Raw genomic sequence first — 24,717 nt, 5'->3', positions numbered from 1 at the left:
TTTTACAGTGCAAATACTTGTAATCAAAAATAAATATAAAGTGAGCACTGTAAACTTTGTATTCTGTGTTGTAACTGAAATCAATATATTTGAAAATGTAGAAAACATTCAAAAATATTTAAATAAATGGTATTCTATGATTGTTTAACAGTGAGATTAATCGTGTGATTAATCTGGATTAATTTTTTTAAATGCTTGACCGCCCTACTTGTAAGGTAACATCAACAAGCTAACTATGAAAGATCAAACAACTATAAATGAACACACAGTAACATTTAATGTTTCAAAAGCTGTAAGTTATTTAGTTCAGTTTGTTGGGTCTAAACTTTTGGTGAACTTTGGGGAGCCAAAACACACCCAGACTGACTGTCTCTGCATAATCCTTCCTGAACCCTTTTGAACAAAGCACTGACCTGCAAACTACTCATGACATCCCCTTTCCCTAGTAGCCATTAGCCTTTATCTCTATGCATTTACTTGTTAACTTGCTTTTCCTGTAAAATCTTGATTAATTATGCATGACCATTATCTTTTGTTAATCACTTTGTTTACTTCTGTGTATAAATATTGATGCTCACCCCTAATAAAGGGGCCACACTTAATCTAAAGCTTTTTAGAGCTAAGGATAGTGTGAGCCCGTTGATCAACGCATTGGTGTCTGGTCTCTGACAGAATTGTGTGCCCCATACCAACTCCGCACGAACTCGGGTGCTGGAGAGGTGAGTGAGGACTTGCTTTATTACCTAACAATTTGGGGGCTCGTCCGGGATTCCTTCTGGTGCGGTACCTCTGTCCAGTGGTCAGACCACTCATATATGAATTGGCAAGGCGCCACAGGAGATTTCTCCCAGCCAATTCAATATTGAGGGGTCGTGTATTGGACAGCAGGGTAAACGCCAGTTGGAGGGCTCCTGTCAGACACCATGGGTCAAGGGACTAGCGTGCCTCTTGAGAGTCCGTTGGGGATTGTAAATAAGTTATGGAACGAAGGGAAACTCCCAGTACAGACAGGAATGTCTAGGAAGAAGTTGTACACACTATGTGTAAGGAATTGGACTGGGTATACCGCGGCATTGGCCGACCCGGAGATGAGGTGGCCTTCGTATGGCTCTTTCGAACAGGCTGCCTTAAGAGGAGTAAAGAGCCAGATCGAAAAAGACCATCCGGGACAGTTATGTTACTGGCTTTGTTGGAACACAGCAGCAGAGCTGTGGAAATCTTTAAAAATTATGGCAGTCAGGTACTCTCCTGAGAGTGAACCCCCTCCAGGTTATTTCGATGAAGGGTGTAAACCACGGCGTGTTTTGACTCGTCAGCTGGTCCCCTCTGCACCTGCCCCTATTCCTCCGCAGGGGGACTCTCTCCATGTAGCAGAGGGGAATCTGCAGAATCCCAAATTGGAATTTCTGCAGAAGGATGAGGAGGAAATGGAGGGGCAAACCTCGGGAGGAGTAGTTACTAGGCTATGTCCAAACAGATACAGCAGGGTGCATGCCCCCCCCTGAGGATAGCCCAGAGGATGTCCCCGTCAAATCTCTTGCGAGTAATAAAAGTATAGTTAGGGCTTGTCTACATCAGAAAGTTGCAGCGCTGGTGAGGGAGTTACAGCGCTGCAACTTTGAAGGTGTACACATCTGCAGGGCACCACCAGCGCTGCAACTCCCTGTTTGCAGCGCTGGCCGTACTCCCGTTTTGTCTCGGGTGTAGAGGATCCAGCGCTGGTGATCCAGCGCTGGTAATCCAATGTAGACACTTACCAGCGCTTTTCTTGACCTCCGTGGAAGGAGGAAGCCTCTGGTAATCAAGCTGGTCTCCTTTCCCGGTTTGCTCTCTCGTTCCCGGAGCCCAGAGCAAGCAGGTCTCCTTCCCTGCGGTTTGCTGGGTGGCTCCGGGAACGCGAGAGCAAACCGGGAAAGGAGACCCGCTTCGCCGCGGTTTGCTCTCTCGTTCCCGGAGCCACCCAGCAAACCGCAGGGAAGGAGTCCTGCTTGCTCTGGGCTCCGGGAACGAGAGAGCAAACCGGGAAAGGAGACCCGCTTCGCCGCGGTTTGCTCTCTCGTTCCCGGAGCCACCCAGCAAACCGCAGGGAAGGAGACCTGCTTGCTCGGGGCTCCGGGAACGAGAGAGCAAACCGCGGCGAAGCGGGTCTCCTTTCCCGGTTTGCTCTCGCGTTCCCGGAACCCCCCTTGAAGCCGCCCAACAGCGCTGCAGTGTGGCCACATCTAACACCACTTGCAGCGCTGGTTGCTGTAAGTGTGGCCACTCTGCAGCGCTGGCCCTATACAGCTGTACTAATACAGCTGTAACAACCAGCGCTGCAAAACTTTAGATGTAGACATGGCCTAAGAGAGATGCCTTTACAGCTGCACCACCAGCTCAGCCCATTCCCCAGGCCTGGATCAACTACGGGAAACAGCAGCAGCCGCAGCAAACTCAGCCTCCTCAATGACGGTACCCCGGGGGCGAAGACAAACAATGTGATGGTCTTATTTCCTTAATGTCTTTAGCCGGCTCCTTTCTCACTTTCTCCCCTCCCAGCAAAGAGCCTCGTTTAACCCTTTCAGTCCAGGGACTGCCTGTCTCTTTCCTCATTGATACTGGGGCTACTTTCTCTCTTTTAAATCATGCCCCCTCTCCCTGGCTATCCTCTGAGGTTAAAACTGCGACTGGGGTGGAGGGCAACCCACAGTCTCTGGGACTCACTTTGCCTTTGAATGTTATTTATGCTGATAAATGTTTTCCTCACCGTTTTCTTTTTTCCCCAGCTTGTCCGATCCCTTTGATGGGCCGGGATTTACTCTGTAAGCTTGAGGCTACTTTAACCTGCACTCCTGAAGGGGTAGGATTATTGATGACAGTGTTAGGAGATTCGGCCCCTACTCAGGGTAATTGGGAAACACCCCCCTCTCTCTCCCCTGACCTCACTGACTTGCCTTCAACCCTCTGGGGAATTTCTGACACTGATGTTGGCCTGCTCCTTTCGGCAGAGCCCGTAAGGATTCAGGTGAAGCCTTCCTTAACCCCCCCCGTCAGTCCCTCAATACCCCCTGTCGCTGGAAGCCCGGGAGGGCATCCGCCCCATTATCGAGGGATTCATTGCACAAAAGCTAGTCCGCCCTCAGCGCACTCCCTGTAACACCCCTATACTGCCTGTCAAAAAGCCTCCTAAAAAGGACGGAGACCCTGTTCGTTGGCGCTTTGTACAGGATCTACGAGTTGTTAATCAGTATGTGGTCCCTCTTCATGCAGTAGTTCCTGACCCAGCTACTATCATCAGCCAAATCCCCTGGGATGCTGAGTGGTTCACTGTTATTGACTTAAAATCAGCTTTTTTCAGCATTCCTGTGCACCCAGACTCTCAGTATCTCTTTGGTTTCACCTGGGAGGGACAAAGTTATGTCTGGCAACGACTTCCTCAAGGCTACAGAGACAGCCCCACGATTTTCAGCCAGTGCCTCCGCCACGACTTGGAAGGTTTCACCAGTCCGCAGGGATCCACATTGGTCCTATGCGTAGATGACATCCTATTAGGTAATCGCGAAGAAGCTGCCCTCCGCATCGATGGTAAGGCACTTTTATTATACCTACACACCAGAGGCCACAAGGTAGACCCTAAAAAGATTCAGTGGGTCTCACAAAAGGTCCGATATCTGGGCTTCCTGTTAACCCCAGAGGGAAGACAGATGGACCCAGCCCGCATAAAGACTATCAAAACTGCCCTCTACCGAACACCAAGAAACAACTTCGAGGTTTCTTAGGATTAATTGGCTTCTGTCGCCCCTGGTTGCCGTCCTGCGGGGAGTTAAGCAAACCGCTCCACCGACTCACTGCTAACCTTGCTCCTGACCCTTTGCAGTGGTCCCCGGACACTATTCAAGCCTTTCAGTTACTCAAGGACAGTGTGGCCTCCTCCATGTCTCTCCGCCCCCCCAATTACAGCAAACCCTTTCACCTTTTTGTCCACGAGAGGGGCGGAATTGCTAGTGGTGTCCTTACCCAGCTGAGCGGGCCCCACCATTTCCCGCTTGCTTTTTACTCTCAGCAAATCGACCCTGTCGCTCAGGGAACCCCATCCTGCACCCGGACTCTGGCAGCAGCTGCCCTGCTGATCACAAAGGCAAAGAGCCTAACCCTGGGTCATTTTACCACGGTTTGGACCTCTCATGCCTTGTCAGCCCTTCTGCGTAGGGGCACAACCCAAGTCTTTTCGGCCCATCGTCAGCAACAGCTAGAGGCCGAACTCTTAGGCCATGTCTACATCTAAAATTTTGCAGCGCTGGTTGTTACAGCTGTATTAGTACAGCTGTATAGGGCCAGCGCTGCAGAGTGGCCACACTTACAGCAACCAGCGCTGCAAGTGGTGTTAGATGTGGCCACACTGCAGCGCTGTTGGGCGGCTTCAAGGGGTTTTGGGGAAGGCGAGAGCAAACCGGGGAAGGAGACCAGCTTCGCCGCGGTTTGCTCTCGCGTTCCGCGAACCACCCTGCAAACCGCAGGGAAGGAGACCTGCTTGTTCGGGGAACGCGAGAGCAAACCGCGGCGAAGCTGGTCTCCTTCCCCGGTTTGCTCTCGCGTTCCCCGAACCCCGAGCAAGCAGGTCTCCTTCCCTGCGGTTTGCAGGGTGGTTCGCGGAACGCGAGAGCAAACCGGGGAAGGAGACCAGCTTCGCCGCGGTTTGCTCTCGCGTTCCGCGAACCACCCTGCAAACCGCAGGGAAGGAGACCTGCTTGTTCGGGGAACGCGAGAGCAAACCGCGGCGAAGCTGGTCTCCTTCCCCGGTTTGCTCTCGCGTTCCCCGAACCCCGAGCAAGCAGGTCTCCTTCCCTGCGGTTTGCAGGGTGGTTCGCGGAACGCGAGAGCAAACCGGGGAAGGAGACCAGCTTCGCCGCGGTTTGCTCTCGCGTTCCCCGAACAAGCAGGTCTCCTTCCCTGCGGTTTGCAGGGTGGTTCGCGGAACGCGAGAGCAAACCGCGGCGAAGCTGGTCTCCTTCCCCGGTTTGCTCTCGCCTTCCCGGAACCACCCAGCAAACCTCAGGGAAGGAGACCTGCTTGCTCGGGGGTTCGGGGAACGTGAGAGCAAACCGGGGAAGGAGACCAGCTTCGCCGCGGTTTGCTCTCGCGTTCCGCGAACCACCCTGCAAACCTCAGGGAAGGAGACCAGCTTGATTACAGAGGCTTCCTCAGGTATGCTGGGATACCTGCTTATTCCACGGAGGTCAAGAAAAGCGCTGGTAAGTGACTATACTTGATTACCAGCGCTGGATCACCAGTGCTGGATCCTCTACACCCGAGACAAAACGGGAGTACGGCCAGCGCTGCAAACAGGGAGTTGCAGCGCTGGTGGTGCCCTGCAGATGTGTACACCTCCTAAGTTGCAGCGCTGTAACTCCCTCACCAGCGCTGCAACTTTCTGATGTAGACAAGCCCTTAGAAGACACTAACCTAATTTTTGAAAGGTGTGGACCCCTTAATCCAGCTACCTTGCTTCCTGACCTGCCAGTCCTCCAGGATCAGCACGACTGTGTGGAAGTAGTTTACAGCATCTTACAGATAAGAGACAACCTGTTTGACGTGCCACTGGACAACCCCGATTGCATCCTCTTCTCGGACGGAAGCTCCTTCTATGTTGATGGCAAGCGTTTCACTGGTTATGCTGTCACCTCTAAATGGGACATTCAAGAGGCCGCCTCACTGCCAGGCAACTGGGGAGCCCAAGCCGCTGAACTCTATGCCCTGGCCCGAGCTTGCCAGTTGGCCGCTGGTAAGACCGTTACCATTTTTACTGATAGCAAATATGCTTTTGGAGTTGTGCATTGTCATATCCACCTCTGGAAGTTTCGAGGTTTCCAGACAGCTGCCGGTAAACCCATTCAGCACCTCCCCCTCATCCACAAGCTTTTGGACGCCCTCCAAAAACCCTCTGTCCTGGCTGTAGTTCACTGCCGGGCCCATACTAAAGATAGTAGCCCCGTTACCCGTGGAAATGCCCTGGCTGACGCCTCCGCTAAGAAGGCTGCCACCTTACCTTTAGCCATGCCCACATTGGCTATTGCAGCCTCCTCCTTTACTCCACCGCACCCCGTACCAGTACCCGCTGCTGAACTACAATCGTGGGAGAGCCTCGGGGCCACTCTGGTCAAAGGGACCTGGCTTATGCCAGATGGCCGAGCCTGCCTCCCTCGCTCCACATACCCCGTGGCAGTTCGCTGGCACCATGATAAAGGGGGTCACTACGGCACGCACGCCCTCGTGAACACCATCGCTCGCTTTTGGTATACTCCAGGCATTCAACCCTATTGCCTATCAATAGTGAAAGCATGCAGCACATGTCAGCGTAATGAACCTGCTCCACCTCTTAACAAAATTAAGGGTGGAAGACCTCCGCCTGCTGCTCCATTTCAACATCTTCAAATTGACTTTGCAGATATGCCAAAGGCTTTTGGGAAAAAGCACCTCCTTGTTTTGGTTTGCCCTCTGACTTCCTGGGTCGAAGCTTTTCCTACTGCTAATTGTACTGCTGCCACAGTGGCAAAGATTCTCCTTAGAGACATTGTACCCCGTTTTGGCATCCCTCTTGTGCTCGACTCAGATCGCGGACCTCACTTTACTGGTCATGTCCTTGGCCGTTTAGAACAAGGACTGGGCATTTCACACTCCTTTCATACACCCTACCACCCCCAGTCTAGCGGGAAAGTTGAGCGTATGAATAGGAAACTTAAGTTTACATTGGCTAAATACTGTCAGGAAACAGGATTAAAGTGGCCTCAGGTACTTCCCTTGGTCCTGTTTCACCTTCGTACTCGCCCAACCCGCGCATTGGGATTATCCCCCTTTGAACTGCTCTATGAACACCCCCCCTTTCAAAGGCGGGGCGCTACCACGTGCTGATGTTTCACTATTGGGAGGGGATCATTTAACCGCGTGTCAGTTTCTCTCCCTACAGGCTCGCCTCCGTACCCTTTGGAAAGCCTCGCAGTTTTCCCAGACCGTGCCGCTGGAGGAACAGATCCACCCGTTCCAACCAGGGGACTTCGTCTGGGCCAAAAAGTTCGTTCGTGACGACACCCTCCAGCCAAGGTTTACTGGACCCCACCAGGTTCTTTTAACAACCCAGACTGCAGTGTTCCTGAAAGGACGCAAATCTTGGATCCACCACTCCCACGTCAAGCCAGCCGTAGTGAACCACAGTGACGGACCAGCAGCTCTTGTCACCACTGAGGACACTGCCTTCGACCAGTGGACCAGCTTACCTCTCTCAGACATTAGACTTACATTGACTCGAAAAAAATGAGAGGACCCTTTATTCTGACAACTGTATGTTTTTTTATGCTTTTTTAGTTTATTTTCTGCTTATGAAGAATGCTGTGTTTTTGTAAATGACACCTACTCTAACACTTTTCAACGTACCAAACACCTAAGGGAAATGGCTAAAAACTACTCCTCTGGCCAGCCACCTTATAATTGGTGGGGAGCCTTATGAAATTGGCTGCCCGGATTTGGGTGGGTTAAAAAAAAAAAAAAACTCTTGGTGGGTGTTGTTGGGGCCATAGTAGTCCTTATAATACTGTGTTGCTGTATTCAGTGTGTCCCCTCCCTCATAAACTCATGTAAGTCAGTTTATTCTTTTCCCACTTCAGCTAAAAGCCTTACTCTCTTCAAATTGGCCCAGGCTAAAATTGCCAAGCGGCCCTTGAGATCTTAAAATAGGGTGTAGCTTTTTGATTAATAGTTATCTCAAAGCTACAAATGGAGGAATGTTGGGTCTAAACTTTTGGTGAACTTTGGGGAGCCAAAACACACCCAGACTGACTGTCTCTGCATAATCCTTCCTGAACCCTTTTGAACAAAGCACTGACCTGCAAACTACTCATGACACCCCCTTTCCCTAGTAGCCATTAGCCTTTATCTCTATGCATTTACTTGTTAACTTGCTTTTCCTGTAAAATCTTGATTAATTATGCATGACCATTATCTTTTGTTAATCACTTTGTTTACTTCTGTGTATAAATATTGATGCTCACCCCTAATAAAGGGGCCACACTTAATCTAAAGCTTTTTAGAGCTAAGGATAGTGTGAGCCCGTTGATCAACGCATTGGTGTCTGGTCTCTGACAGAATTGTGTGCCCCATACCAACTCCGCACGAACTCGGGTGCTGGAGAGGTGAGTGAGGACTTGCTTTATTACCTAACAAGTTCACAAAACATCCAAGGTGTAATGCATTCCTAGATCTAGGCCAATTAGAAGGTGATGTTCAGAGTAATTTAGCTTGTTGCAGTTTTTGAAACATTTAATTACATTTTCAAAACCACAAGTGAATTTGGAGCCTAAACTGCATTTCCTAAAAGAATTTAGGCACTTAGGCTCCCAAGTCCCACTGACTTTCACTGAGACAAAGCCCACGTCCAGACTAACCTGCGGCATCGGCGGGTTAAAATCGATTGCTCGGGGATCGATATATCGCGTCTAGTCTGGACGCGATGTATCGAGCCCCGAGCGCGCTTACATCGATTCCGGAACTCCATCAACCCGAACGGAGTTCCGGAATCGACATGGAGAGCCGCGGACATCGATGCCGCGCCGTCCAGACGGGTGAGTACCTCGATTTTAGAAATTCGATTTCAGCTACGTTATTCCCGTAGCTGAAGTTGCGTATCTAAAATCGATTTTAATTCCTAGTCTGGACGTGGCCTGAGACTGAGCCTAAGCACCCATATCATTTAGGCAAATGAGATGTAGATACTTTTGAAAGCATTTCAGGGTCACAGAATATCAGGGTTGGAAGGGACCTCAGGAGATCATCTAGTCCAACCCCCTGCTCAAAGCAGGACAAATCCTCATTTTTTTTTTACACTCCAGTTCCCTACATGGCTCCCCTCAAGGAGGGAACTCACAACCCTAGGTTTAGCAGGCCAATGCTCAAACCAGTGAGCTATCCCTCCCCTCATCATTTCATTTCATTCCATAATCCTTTGAAACTTCACATCACGCCAATATGTCAACCAAGAACCTTTTGGAACAGGGAGACAATCTAAAGGGATTATATTGAGTTGTTTTCATAGTATATTGCAACGTTTCTATTATAAACATTTCAACATTAAATTATAGATCAAATTCAAAGCTGGTTTGAGAACTGAGAGCTAACTGAAGTTAATGGATCTGCAAATGGTTGTACCAGGTCTGAAAATAACTTGATTTCTTTTAAACAATAAACAAAGAAACCTTACAAAGGCAAAAGATTTTGCAATATTCATATTTTCTCTGTAGAACATCTTTAGGTCCAAGCAAAAATGCTGAAACACTAAATGAAAATTTAAAAAATAATTTTGAGCAATTGCAGATCTCTTTCTAAAAGTTCAAGAATATTTAACCCGGAGATGCCTTTATACAGCACTTCAGTAAGAAGCTCCAATTATGCTTTCAGTCCACAGATGTGGGTAAGTACTTCTCAATAGGTGCTCTGCACTCACTAGAACTCCTAAGAGAACCTTGGACATACGGTTTCTGAAATAAACTCCACGGCTACAGCGCTACTGGTACTTCACCTCAGTGAGTGGGATAATGTTTGCTGCGCCCCTGCTGGAGCGCTGCAGCGCCAGTGTGGATGAGGTGTTGCATTACTGCGCTGTGATCAGCCTCCGGAAACATCCCATGATCCCCTTAAGTCAAGTGGCCACTCTTCTCATTGTTTTCAACTCGCTGTAGGAATCTGGATAGGCCGTTTGAAAGCTCTGTTTCTGACAGCCGGCTGCTTATCTGCTCCGAGACAGATAAGTGTGTGCCGAGACAGATTACTGTGGAATGCTGTGTGAGAGAGAGAGAGGCGGGGGGAGGGGAAGTCTGCTGCTGTCTGAACTTACAAGACAGCATGCTAACATGCTCTCAGCCCCCCAAAAATCCGCTCTCTCTCCCCCCACATACACACAACACACTCCCTGTCATACTCCACCCCACCCCCCTCATTTGAAAAGCACGTTGCAGTCACTTGCATGCTGGGATAGCTGCCCATAATGCACTGCTCCCAATGCCACTGCCAGTGCTGCAAATGCGGCCACGCCAGTGCACAAGCAGCTGTCAGTGTGGACAGACAGCAGCGCTTTCCCTACTGCCGTCTCTGAAGGTGAGTTTAACTCACAGCACTCCACATCTGCAAGTGTAGCCATACCCTAAATCATTTTCTTTTATTGTACGTGTTTAGTTAGGCCCAGTTTAATGCAATGTATTCTAACCATACAGTTTGCAACTTCAGCTGCATCTGCCCAGGCCAAAACTCATAGGACTTCACTATAAACTTAGTTTTTGGATACATCAGAGAACGGAGAGGGCAGAGGGGAACAAAATAAAAACAAACAAAACCTTAGCTGACCAAACATAGCAGTTGTCTGAAAGCCAAAGTTAAACCTTTTTGCTTCACGTATACCTTCTCCTGAGAAAGTCCACAGTGGTCTAATTTTCAACAATAGTACCATTGTTAATCTACAATCACAAAGTCTCTTTCTCATCCCCACTTCAGTCTTTACTAGCAATGATGAGCAAAACCTATTGTGAATGGCTATATGTTTTCTTCCAAGCTTTCAGCTCATTTGCTTCAATTCTGGCTCTAAAGACATACCTGCAATCATTCCTCATCATTAATAAAGCCACTACTTGACCTCTAGAACATATTTAAGATAGACACAATGGCTTAAATAAACAAACAAAGGCATCATGTTTTAATTCAAACCAATGTCACAGTTAAATAAAAATATGTCACACTATGACTTTTATTCAACAGTAATTCAGAACTCCCTAGGATCTATAGCAGGATGATGCACAAAAAGCGTCTGGATTCAGATTGGCAGCTTTAGTAATCTGTTAGGTGAATCCTGCAGTTGGCTCTAATGGAACAAAGTTGCATGTTAAGCACTCCCAACGTGCGACATCCTTCCCCTCTGTCAGATGATCCAGAGAGACCAGAAAACTACTAAATTGTACCCACGGGTGTGATATGAATATACTGTTAAAAGTTACAATCGACCAGTCATCTCTGAAAAGATTCTAAATCTAGCCAACTCAGAAAGAATTTTCTAAGATAAGCAGCCATATGCATTATGTTTCAGGGAGCAATATCGAATTGTTAGGGTCCATGTAGAGACAGAGCCATTATAGCTTGTTCTGTCAAAGATCTAACTGGGCAATTGTTGAACAGGCCTGGATCCGTTAAACTATATTGCTCAGAGTCAAAAACAAACTTTTAAAAAACTACTTAGACTATTTGCATAATTAAAACTAACAGTAAAAACCACTCGGATTGGTGTTCTGACTTACAAGGTTCAGTAAAGTTTTCAGTTTATGTACCTCCAGATCAGACTGCAATATTAATTTGTTTATGTGTTTCGTCCCGTTGCTGTTAGTGTGATGCAATTACATATATGGCCATAACAGTTTAAAAACTTGGCGTCTATTGGGTCAGAAGGAAACATTACAAAAACCCTCTATAAATGTTTATAATCCATGCAATAGTGTCTTAAAATGCATATTTACAGTATACTATTTAATCCCTTAATTACCATCTCCATCCTTAAATTACACTAAAAATAGAGTACAAATATCTTTTAAACAAAAGTAAATGCTGATCTACAAAAAAAGAAATGAAAACTAAATTAATCTCAGATTTCTGTGATGACTACCCCCACTAAAGAGGCAGCGGGGGAAATTGGCAAAGGAATAAATATTAACTAACCTTTTAAAAGGTGTTTTTCACCATCAATTGTGCTCTCTTGGTACTCTCTGGTTCCCTGAAAGTAGCCCAGAACATATATTCTGTGACATAAATACCACAAAGTATATTGGGATTCAATTACATTTATGGTATTTGGAATGTCACAAAATGATGCACTGTGGGATATATTTAGTGAATCAAGAGTACATCACAAAGAGGAAAACAAAAATTAAAATGAAAGAGCATTTCTGAACTGAATGCCTTCATCAGACTGAAAAGAGAGGGCACTCAACCCAGAAATCTGGGATGAACTCACATGATACAAAATGAAAACAGCTGATGCTCATGCACAAGAGAGAGGTGAAGTTTGAATTTCAGCTTACATCCTGAATTCCTTGGCTTTTGTCTGTTTAAAAATCAGATCTTTAACATAAACATATGAATTTACAATGCTATATGATTCATTTCTTTAATGGACAAAGCTTGCATGGCTCAGAAACATATTTCAGAATTCCCATCACAAAACTAATCTATTAAAATTGCAACTCTCTCATCATAAGCATGACTAGAGAAACCATTTATCTGAACCACCCAGGTCAGATTCTCCTAATAAAACATCTACAATCTGTTTGCAGCTGGACTTAGATCACTGTGGAGCACTGGAGTAGATAAAGCAATTGCTTTCAAAGAGGAAGTTTGTTTGTTTTTTCAAAATCATGAATGCTATACAGACAACTACATGGTAGTGACAGCATGGACCTCCACTTTGCAGTTCAGTTTCCCAATATATGGCACAATTAGTTCATATCCATAAAATACAGTAGTGTAGCGGAAACAGCTGAAAAGTGCTGAGCGCAGACACAGATTAAAAGAGCCCCTCAGTACAGGAAATTGCTGGAGACAATATACTGTAAATAAAAGCTGAATTTTCCTGAATTCCCTGAAGGATTGCTCATCCCAGAGATTCAACAAATCTCTTACTAAAGGCCCAGAACTGAAACTATAATTTTCTTGAAGTTTGTTTACTTTTTCAAAGAAAATAAAAACAAAAGACAGACAAGGCATGCATAACAAATTAAATTCCATAATAAATAACAGAATCATACTGTGAATATTAGAAAAGAGCTGGCTTGCTTTTGCCATTTCTTTTTCCAACTTATAAACTCATGCAAAAACAATACGAAGAGAGAAAATGTTGAGGCTCTAATTCTACTCTAATTGAAATCAACAGCAAATTTCAGTCATGTCAATGGTGCAATATCAGGGCCTGAGATAAAAGGAAATTTGACACAATTGCCAATAATCATAATTTAGTTTCAAAATCTGTCAGCACAATCAGACTTTGAAAAAAATGATGGTACTGTATACACCCCTTAGGCTGTTGCAATGGGCTTAACTTTTTTACCAATTTATTAAGGATTCAATCTAAAAATCACGGTAAGATTTCAATGGATGTGGAATCAGTCCTTAAGCCATGAGCCTTTTTCCCCATCATTTCCAACTGTGTGTTGTGATCATACATCCCGTGGCTGAACTGTCAGAGGCATACAGTATTTCTCAACCCATAAGCCTCTTCTACTGCCAAACCCAACGTCAACACCAAATATTCCATTGGTAACTGTTTTTCTTTTACCATTTTTACTTGATTAACAATCTGAGACTAACATTTTCTTACTGCAGGACAGGACCACCAAACATTTATGATTGACCCCTATAATCACATCCCTTCCGAAACAGAGTTGAGCAATCCACATGCATCTTTTTTTCAGACAAGCTGATGTACAATACCACTGGCATTTTACGTCGTAGTTCTTTACAATAAAATCATTGTCCTTCAAAATAGAATACTCTGTTTCATATTTCAAACCTATGATTATCTGTTATTGTGCATTTCAACTGTTTCCACTGCAGATCTTAAAGGAGCTCTATGGATTCCTCTTTGTGTTATGCTTACCACTCCAGACGCTGTATGTCTGTCTTTAGGTTTATGGCAGTGGGGAATGCAATTGAGTTTACAATATGAAATCTAACAAACAAGGGTGTATTCATCTCTTGAGCCATTTAAACCTAGCAAAATTAAAAACAAATGTCTTCCTGCTATACCACCACAAAAACCAAGCCCAAAATATGTGCTTTTTAATGCACGCTACGACAGTCTTTTGCTAACCACCCATTAGACTTATAATATTCAGCACACACATTCTTCTACAGACTGGAGTGATTTCTTCCACAGCTTAACTTGTTTTTGCCAAAGACTCTTTTAGTTCAGTGTTGGCCACCCGCCTAATGAAACAAACAATCTCTTTTAAAGCCAAGTCTGCTGTCTTCAGTTACACAAGATGTGTCGTACTTAAAAACAAGGATAATGCAACCTGTGTTTAAGCCTTCAAAAAATTACTATTTTAAAAATATCTTCAGCAAGAGTTGACTAAATATATACATACATATATATATATACACATACATTACACCTCTACCTCGATATAACACTGTCCTTAGGAGCCAAAAAATCTTACCGCGTTATAGGTGAAACCATGTTATACTGAATTTGCTTTGATCCACTGAAGAGTGCAGCTCCCACCTCCCCCTGAGCACTGCTTTACTACGTTATATCCAATTTCGTGTTATATTGGGTGGCGTTATATCAAGGTAGCGGTGTATTTATATTATCAGGGTGTAATGTTTACAACTAAAATCTCCTCAGGAGAGAGGATTTTTTTCTCTTACTTATGTATGTTTGCTAAAAACCCCTTTATTTAAGTACTAGGACATGACAAGGTATGAAGTTAATCACAGTGTAACTATCATGCATATAGGAGAAATATGAAGCATACTGGAAAGGAAAAGTGAAATAGCTTCAACCTTCTCAAGAGTAAGGTCATCAGCATGCAATAACTATACACTCCAAAGGCATTTTTTCCAATTACAGGCACTAATATACTTGTAATGAGTATATTAAAAGAGATTTAATAATATATTTCTATAATTTACATTCAGTCAAATATCTGGTGGAATTTTTAAAAGTATTTTTTCTTTTAGTTTCTCAAAGAACAACTCTGATCAGCACCAAGTATGATTAGTAAATGGGAAAACATAACTAAACAAGCCTCTCTGTCTACTGCTTCAGCATCACAGATTGAATCAAAATTGAAACAAGAATACCTGTGTAAGAAGTTGTCCAGGTGTCAGGTTATTGATCCAACGAGTATATCGTTCAGTAGAATCCAATGGCTCTCTCCTGACTTGGCAACCTATAATCTAAAGCAAAATAAAAATCACAAACTGTCAAACCTTAGACATTCAGGCATCAGTAAAAGCACCTGAAGTTAAATAATTACACACAAAAATCTCTCCATTACACATTATTAAGGTTGCAAGGTTAGGCACTCAAAATTAGGAAATGCCAAAATTACAGTTACCGTGCAACCTAAATTCATAACCCATGTGTGTAAGCATTATGATACAGTCTTTAATTTACATTAACACATACTATTTTTCTCAGTCCCAGTCTCAGTTTCCACCCCCTCTCCTTCCCAGGCTCCTTGTCCCAATCTATTCCCCATCCACCCATGTCTAGCTCTTGTCCCCTCTGCATTCGACTCAAGCACTTTCTTCCTCCAGGCTGCCTGAGCTTGGCCAGGGGTAGTGGGGGTGAGCAGGGACTAGGGGCGGGGGTGTCATGGAGAGCATGGGACAGGCAGTGTCCATGTTCCCAGTCCAGGTGCCCAAACCAAGCATGGCTTGTAGCAGCCCAAAACTGCAACTGCAAAGAAGAGCCTGCGCCATATGGACAGAATCTTTGGGGAATATAGCTGTTAAAATCTAAGATGTCTTTACTGAGCATGTGCACACTGTGATTTTTCAAAGGCTAATAAATAGGGCCCTACTAAATTCACAGCCATGAAAACATGTCATGGATCTGGTCTTTCATGCACTTTTACTCGGTATTATACAGATTTCACAGGGGAGATCAGCATTTCTCAAATTGGGGGTCATGACCAAAAGGGAGCTGCAGGGGGTGTGGGGGCCCCAAGCTTATTGGGGGAGGTTGCAGCTGCCACCCTTACTTCTGTGCTGCCTTCAGATCTGGGCAGCTGGAGAGTCGCGGCTATCAGCTGGGCACCCAGCTCCAAAGGCATTGGCTCACCAGTAGCAGTGCAGAAGTAAGGATGGCAATACCATTCCATACCATCCTTACTTCTGTGGTGCTGCTGGCGGCGGCTCTGCCTTCAGAATGGAGGTCCTGGCCAGCAGCCACCACTCTTCAGCTGCCCAGCTCTGAAGGCAGCACTGCTGCCAGCAGCAGCGCAGATAAGGGTAGCAGTACTGCAAGCACCCATACAATAACCTTGCAGTTATTATAATAACCACACAACCGTCAGGACCCCTAAAATTACAACATCGTGAAATTTCAGATTTAAATAGCTGAAATCATGAAATTTACTAATTTTAAAAGCCTAGGAACATGAAATTGACCAAAGTAGACTGTCAATTTGGCAGGGTCCTACTTATAAGTTGACCTAATAGAGGTGGATTTTCACAGGGATGGCAAAAGATATAGCTCTTCCACAAAGGTCACCCCCTGCTACATTTCAACTTCCTGTTCCAGTGCATGGGAGTACTTGAGCTTTTCAAAGAAAAAGTAACCAATATTTTTTTTTTACATGAGCAAAACAATGCAGTTTTCCCTAGCCTCATTCTTGGATGTGTCTGAATAATTTTGGCTGAAATTTTTCAAAGAAAAAACTCTGCCAGATGCAAACATCTGGCATGTAAAATTTCAGACCAAACAATTAAAGTCTTCCAAAGCTATAGGCAACTGAAAAGAGAGTCTTATAATGGAGAGTATTGGGCAACCTTAATAATAGGTTGTGCTATTAACCCTGCCTATATACTGTAATGTAGAGTGGTTTATATTAAATGAGAGGCTATTCTCTGAGAATTTAACAAGACAAATCAAAGCATCAATATAGAAAAAAAATCTAGATACCATATTTTAATAAATTATAACTTAATTCAAGCAAGTATAATATTCCCATAGCATTAGAACAACATTCTCTTCTCTGATTCCCACTACGTAGCTCTGTTGCATACTATGAGTTTGTTAAGTATGCAGAAATCTTTGATATCAAGAAAAATTTTGCTTTGAGTGTGCAGGTAGAGGGCAGAATTTTACAGGCACTTTTTAGTTTTATTATCTTCACATGCATTAATGTGTATTCCATGGAATTTCATGTGATCATTTAATTGTTTGCTTTAGAAATCCTTGTTCAAATAAAGACAGTGAGAGAACCTGACAAAATCAAGTAGGTTGGAGAAGTAGACAGACAGACAGCCCTCTCAGTTTACTAATCTGTGTAGGCCTCTGAGCCCCCAAAAATGTTCTCATTACCCCACTAATTAATTTTGTATCCAACAACACTGCTGACATTCCACATCTGCTGCACCATTTCTTTTCCAGATTTTGACATACTTGTCACTGTGGATGTGATCATTATTTGCACCAGAAATTAACACCAACATTGCTGTAGTAGGAATTCTAAGCATTGAGTTGGGATGATAGGATTTTGTTTGTTTGCGTCTGGGAATATTTTTAAGCTGCTTCTCTTTTTATATGTCTAGAACGAACTATAACTGCACATATTAAGGACTGATGCCATATTAAATACTCAGTACTCTTGTAATCACGTAAACGTCTTTAAATTCACACATGCGAGTGGTTGGGCTGGAATTGCTTGTGTGCACAGCCAGAACAGAAATAATACCATGTGATTTATCTGGCCAGTCTTAACTAATCAACACTGTTTGATCACAGAAAACTTTCAGAGGGCTGTTGGCGATCACCCAACAGTTAATAAAATTCACAGAAGAATGTGATGAATCAATTTTTTTTAAAGTAACAAAATCATGATTTATGTACCCCACAGAAAGAGGCCAGAAGCTCAGATAAACTATTTGAATTATTTGTTCAACTCTACTTTTGACTTAGCACAATAAAACTTAAAACCTCCTGTCAGCTTTCCCCTGAATCACAATCAAATAAAGAGACCTGAGGACCAAAGCTACAATTTCTAGATATTTTAATAATGCTAATCCCAATTTTTTGTAAATTAATATTGAATGTAAGTTTTCTAACTTCCAATTTTTTTGGAATTTAACATTCCATATTTTTAAATGTTTCATAAAATTGATTAGAAGTACATTCACACTATCTTTCTATAGAGGGAGTTGTTTGTAAGCAAACTATTTTAAAGCTAATGATTTACAGAGGCTTTTGCTTGTATATATTAAGGTAAGATAGACTATCTTTCTTGCATTGTAAGAACTGTCTGTAGAAGTTCAGAAGAAAGCTGACAAAATGCAAAGTGCTGTGCTAACACAATCCTGCCTTTCTGAAAGGTATTCCATAACAGAAAGATAAGGAAGCTTAGCTTATATACACAAATACCCTGACCCTAAGCTCTACAAATACAAGTTAATGAACAGCTGTCATGAGGTGAGAGATTAGTATGGGAGCCTAAACTTGTTTTCTAAAAGATTGGTTTCCAATTAGAGGAAAAATTGGTCATCTCCCCCATCCAGTCTAAAACCTCAGAGAGGAGCAGGGCAGGTTTTTTGTCTTTATTATTTCCACTTTGGACTGCTTCCAGCCCACCCGGACCATTACCAGCAGCACTCAAATGTGCCGTCTGTTTAAGGCTGCTTCTTAAATCTGAAACACTGTTGGGTACAGGCTCTCAGATAAAGGTGAGAGGTTAACATGTAAACCTCTAAGCTACACAGAACTACTGGCTCAACTCTCAGCAGGACTGTGTCAGCCCTTTATTCTTCCAAGACAGATAAAATGAGTTCCATGAACTTTACTCTGTGTGGGGGAGGGGAAGGGGGGGTATCATAGACTGAAACCTTTAAAAATGAGGCTCCATTTGCTCTTCTCTTGAATGTATGTCATTTTTCATAAAATGAAAGTTTGTGTCTGTGTCCCTGGCTAAAATTTCCCCTTCTTTCCATGCTGCTATACAGGGTGCTATATAATGGTTGGTTGCTGCCATCCCTCCCACTCCAATGCTGGTTCCATTTCAGTGGTATGTAAAATGTTTTGGATCCTTTTGGATGGAAAGGATCATATTAGCCTAGAATATTCTTTATCCCCCCAACAAACAGAACAAGGTTTCAAGAATTGCTCACTATTTCTTATTGTAACAAAGCAAAGACAATTGCCAAAGCAAATTACTTCATTCCGGATGGGCAAGAGAGGTGTACTTAACAGAACACTTTGAACTTTCATTTGAAAATAATTTGGTTCAGGTATGGTTCTAGGGATTGGCAAAGTCTGGCTGAGGAATCTAGGCCAAGGCAGGCTTCTGAATCCTGTTACCTTATCCCACGTACATACCAAGATGGGTGGTACCAGGACCCGCCCCATAATATGAAATTCATCCTCTACCATGTGTTGTGCTAACTCCTCGCTTAACACTGTAGTTATTTCCTGAAAAATGAATTAACTGTAAATGGGATGGAGGGGTTAGGTTCCAGGGAATTTTTTTTCGCCAGACAAAAGACTATATATATACTCTGTGTGTGTGTGTGAAAGAGAGAGAGAGAGAGAGAGAGAGACGCATAGCCCCTTTAAGTACACTGACCCCACTCTAAGTACACTGCCTTTTTAAGTAGATCAGCAAGTTGAGACAGCAGCTGCTGCCAGCAAGCTCTCTCCATCCTGAGCACTGTTGTGTCTCCACTGCTCTGTGGAGATGGGGTAAAGGAGACACACTCTGACATTAGCACCCCTATTCCCCTTTCCCCCCTGCACAGCAAGAAGGAGGTTCTCGAGAGCAGCTCCAAGGCAGAGGGCAGGAGCAGAACATGGCAGTGGGGGCAGGGATAGCTGAACTGCCCAGCAATTGATGGCCTGTTGGGCAGCTACCACCAGGAAACTTAGGGGAGTGGGGAGCTGATGGGGGGCTGCTGGTCCACCCTGGTTCCAAGCCCCCACCAGCTAGCTGCAATGAGCTGCACTTCCTGCAAGCAGTGAAGAAAGCAGATGGCTGCCAAACAACATTATAAGGGAGCATTGTGCAACTTTAAATGAGCATGTTCTCTAATTGATCAGCAACATATAAATGAAACAAAGTTAACCAGAACGACTTTAAGTGAGGAGTTACTCTAATTGCAAGAGATGGAGGAATGGGAATAGTTTAGAGTCTTACATACAAAAAACAAAAAAGAGAAAACTATGCTGCAGGTAGTCGTTAAACCTTATCCATAGCAAAGCACTACACCAGAGGTAGGCAACCTATGGCACGTGTGCCGAAGGCAGCATGTGAGCTGATTTTCTGTGACACTCACACTGCCCAGTACCTGGCCACTGGTCTGAGTGGCTCTGCATTTTAATTTAATTTTAAATGAAACTTCTAAACATTTTTAAGCCTTATTTACTTTACATACAACAATAGTTTTAGTTATATATTATAGACTTCTAGAAAGAGACCTTCTAAAAAGGTTAAAATGTATTACCAGCACGCAAAACCTTAAATTAGAATGAATAAATGAAGACTCAGCACACCACTTCTGAAAGGTTGCCGACCCCTCCACTACACCTAACAAAACGACTGTAAAAACAGGGCATGCATTATGCTATCACAATATTTTTATGTTAATCCAAAAGAAAATGTAAACTAACGAATATAAACCAGATAGTGTAGCGGGTCCTGTGTGTACGTTTAAGATTTAGATAAGGTGATAACTCAGTATTTCAACAACCAATTCTCATCTCTAACCTAACCCCAAAAAAACCCCCAAAAACCCAAAACCCAAAAAAATATCCTCTCTCCAACCTGACATATAGACCGCTGAAACCTTAACAGCTCTCTTACTGATAGATGTTCATGGTACTGGAACCTACATGTTTTTTCAAGAAGTTGAGAAGAAAGGTTAGAACAAAAAACTATGCATGTCCGAAGCAGAAGGAAGGTTTTGCCACCTCATTTCCTTAAATACAGAGAAAAAGGTTAATGACATTTCAGCTCCCTGAACTTTCAAACCAAGTGCTTGAAAAATATTTATATTCTGTGTTCATTAATCAATGTAACTTGCTTATCTCTGCCCAATCTTTCACCTTCTGATCAGTCTGAGTTCCCATTCCTTCCCATCCACCATGTACCAGGAATATGTCCCATACGCAATGCAATATCTATATAAGAATTTAGCATCTTGGCATATATTTGATGGAATACTAGCATTCCAAGATTTTTTCATCCAGAATTATATAAAAACAGAAACTTAATACTGAACTTTACTGCCCTCAGAGTAAGGCATTTAGTTATTTCATCATAATAATATTTTCAAATATTTATAAACAACTCTATGCATAAAGAAATCTAACACATCACAAATGTTATAAAATCAAAAGAATGGTCCACAGTTTCTTTGACATTTTACGGAAAGACGGGCAAAGCTTCAAAAATGACTAGTAGATTACAGTGCTTCAACTTTTGATGACAATCTTCTTAAGGCCTTGATTTCAGAAAGCGTTGATCACTCATCCTCTGAAAAATCAAGCCTCTTTAAATTGTCAAGTTGGGCACCTAAAATGGAGGCATCCAAAATCACCGTCACTTGAAATTTTTGGCCCATATTTTTAGCAGGAACCTGCCCATGCCACAGTTTGTGAACTAAATATTTGTACTTTGTGATGCTGAAGTGGAACAAGAAACGGGAACCAGTTTTTGCAGGTTTAGCCAAGTAAAGGAGAGGTGACAGTTTACAGCTGTCAGTCTTTTCCAGTATAAATCACTAAATTTCTCCATTTCACACATTTGTTTCAACTTGTGTTTCTTCTTTGCTTCCATTGTGCCCATGAAGAAAAATCTGAAACTATTAAGCCACAAAGAGTACATGGCCTCACAGTTCAGATACATTCAGTTTTTTAAAAATGTTTGTTTCAAAATCAAATACACACGCAAAATAGTATCAGAATTTTTAAAAGTCCAACATACTAAAAAGAGAGTTTACTACTCTAATCATTTAGACAAAACAGACCCTCAGATATCTGGGATGGACTTGCTTATCTTACAGTCTTTTCACTGTCCTGTATGCCCATAATATAGACCTTCCAAGTCAGAAGCCTTGTCTCCACAAACAAATAGACCGCTGCAAATCTTCCCTATAGTAGCCTGCCATGGTTTACCGGTTCATACAGACCTTGCTGATGCCCGTTAACACTTCATTAAGTCACTTTGATCTAGTCCTCTTTGAAAGGGAACTAGCTCAAAGTGCTCTAACAAACTGTTAACATGTATCAGCTGGATGCACATGGACAGTTAGACCCAGGCAGGGGTAGTCTCACACCCCACTTGCCACAGCAGACTAGCCTGGAGTCTCTCTAGAATCTCCTAGGAGATGACTCCGTTGGTACACATCCTGATATAAAAATCAGTAAACTTCCACCTAGCAAGCTCAGTTTGGCACCATGTAAGTGAACAGGCGTGAGAAGTTGTAGTATCTCTTGGAGATGAGCAGATAATCAAAATAAACCCTATTTAGCAGTCTCTGGAAATCTTACGAAAACCAAAATAAATTTAACTTCCAGCAATTAAGTTCATATAGGAAAAGCACAGCGAAACAAAAAAAACTAGGTGATTAAGCAACAAAATGGCAGATGAAATTCAATACTGATAAATGCAAAGTTATACACATTGGAAAACAGAATCCCAACTATACATATAAAAATATGGGGTCTAAATTAGCTGTTACCACGCAAGAAAGATCTTGGAGTCACTGTGGATAATTCACTGAAAACATCCACTCAATATTCAGTGGCAGTCAAAAAAGTGAACAGAATGTTGGGCATCATTAAGAAAGGGACAGATAATAAGACAGAAAATATCATATAGCCTCTATATAAATCCATGGTATGCCCACATCTTGAATACTGCATGCAGATCTGGTTGTCCCATCTCAAAAAAGGATATATTGGAATTGGAAAAGGTACAGAAAAGGGCAACAAAAATGATTAGAGGTATGGAACAGTTTCCATATAAGGAGAAATTAGTAAGACTGGGACTTTTCAACTTGGAAAAGAGACGACTAAGGCAGGATATGATACAAGTATGATATATATGATATGGTGGGTATGGAGAAAGTAAATAAGGAAGTGTTATTTACTCCTTCTCATAACACAAACTAGGGTCACCAAATGAAATTAATCGTCACAGGTTTTAAACAAACAAAAGGAAGTATTTCTTCACACAATGCACAGTGAACCTAGGGAACTCTTTGCTAGAGGATGTTGTGAAGGCCAAGACTATAACAGGGTTCAAAAAAGAACTAAATACGTTCATGGAAGATAGGTCCATCGATGACTACTACTGAGGCTGGAGCAACACTATGCTCTGAGTGTCCCTAGCCTCTGTCTGCCAGAAGCTGGGAACGAGCGACAGGGGATGAATTACTTGATGATTCCTGTTCTGTTCATTCTCTCTGAAACACTTGGCATTGTCCACTGTTGAAAGACAGGATACTGGGCTAGATGGACCTTTGGTCTGATCCAGTATGGCCATTCTTATATTCTAAAACTAGAATTTAAAAACAATGCATAAGCAAGCTGTCAAAAATCTTGATTTCAGAGACGAATGAAATTATACTAGAAATCATCTCACATGGTATTTGCTGAGGAGAAAAAATCTCTACTCTCCTCTCTAACATGGGCTGGAGTGTGCTCCACATTATTAATGACGGCAGAGAGCGCTCAGAGACTAGAGAAATTCACCTCCAAGCAAATTCAGATTAGTTCACCCTTTTTGATGAATCAGTAGAGAAACCAAAGATTACATAGATGTGGGCCAGTAGGACTCTGTTACCAGAACTATGAAGGACCCACTATCAAAAGTCCTAGAACTAGGGGTGCTGCCATCAGTGGCAGCTCCAGACCCCACCACACCAAGCACATGCTTGGGGCAGCATGCCGCAGAGGGCGCTCTGCCGGTCGCCGGGAGGCGGCTCCGGTGGACCTCCCGCAGGCGTGCCTGCGGATGGTCCGCTGGTCCCGGGGCTCCAGTGGACCTCCTGCAGGCGTGCCTGTGGAGGGTTTGGTGGAGCCGCGGGACCAGCGGACCCTCCGCAGGCACGCCTGCGGTAGGTCCACTGGAGCCGCGGGACCAGCGGACCCTCCGCAGGCACGCCTGCGGTAGGTCCACTGGAGCCGCGGGACCAGCAACCGGCAGAGCGCTTCCTGCGGCATGCCACCCTGCTTGGGGCGGCGAAATGTCTAGAGCCGCCCCTGGCTGCCATACCCCCAGTTTGAAGTGATTTCCATCATATATAGGATTTATAGTTTGATTCAATGGCCCTCAGCACCCGCACTATACAAAGTGGCCAGCCCCGCTTCCAGCGGCTCCTATTGGCCTAGAGCAGCGAACCATGGCCACTGAGAGCTGCGAACCTGTGGACGTGGCAGGTACAGAAACCGTCCCGTCCCGTCAGGGGCTTTCCCTGCATAAGCAGCAGAACAAGTTTGGGAACGACTGATCTAGTCTAACCTCCTTTGATGAAATACAATGGGGCTCCACAGTTGCCTGGAGACTGCACTAGCTGCAGAGATAGTCTCCCTAGAATCTAGATCACGCATAAAGCATACTGGCAGGGCACTGGGGGAAAGTTTGTAGAGCCACTGGCCATACTCTGTACATTCTGCAGATAAAGGACTTGTTTGCATGATTGCTCATATGACAACTTTTCCAAAAGCTAAATTTACTTTAATAACTAAAATAGTTAAAATGTTATTTGTGGATCTACTACAAAGACTTAGAACAAAATGTTCTTTCTTATCATCATTACAATGCAAAGGAAATTATATGGGGGAATTTCTACTAACACTTCACTAAATCAGCAGAGTAGGTGTGTCCAGTTTTGTGTGTGTGTGTGTGTGTGTTTTGTTTGTTTGTTTTTTATAACAGGGACCAGGCAACCAACAACTCTAATTAAACATCAGAGGTGTAGCCATGTTAGTCTGGATCT

At 43.7% G+C, this 24,717-nt stretch overlaps 1 protein-coding gene across 4 annotated transcripts in view; it reads right to left on the bottom strand.

Moving 5' to 3' along the window:
* Positions 1 to 24,717, bottom strand: part of B3GNTL1 (UDP-GlcNAc:betaGal beta-1,3-N-acetylglucosaminyltransferase like 1) — a 313,585-nt gene that overhangs the window by 233,236 nt on the left and 55,632 nt on the right. For 2 of the 4 annotated variants that reach the window (XM_050919448.1, XM_050919449.1), the window contains exon 3: positions 14,863 to 14,958. The exons of 1 other annotated variant lie outside the window; for it this stretch is intronic. In XM_050919448.1, coding sequence (XP_050775405.1) covers positions 14,863 to 14,958 — 96 coding nt within the window. Of the gene's footprint in view, positions 1 to 14,862; positions 14,959 to 24,717 lie in introns of those variants that run through there. One more of the 4 variants, XM_050919451.1, reaches the window with a different exon arrangement.

This window comes from Gopherus flavomarginatus, chromosome 12, assembly GCF_025201925.1.
Source record: "Gopherus flavomarginatus isolate rGopFla2 chromosome 12, rGopFla2.mat.asm, whole genome shotgun sequence".
Taxonomy (NCBI): Eukaryota; Metazoa; Chordata; order Testudines; family Testudinidae; genus Gopherus; species Gopherus flavomarginatus.
This window is presented reverse-complemented; position numbering and strand designations above follow the sequence as displayed.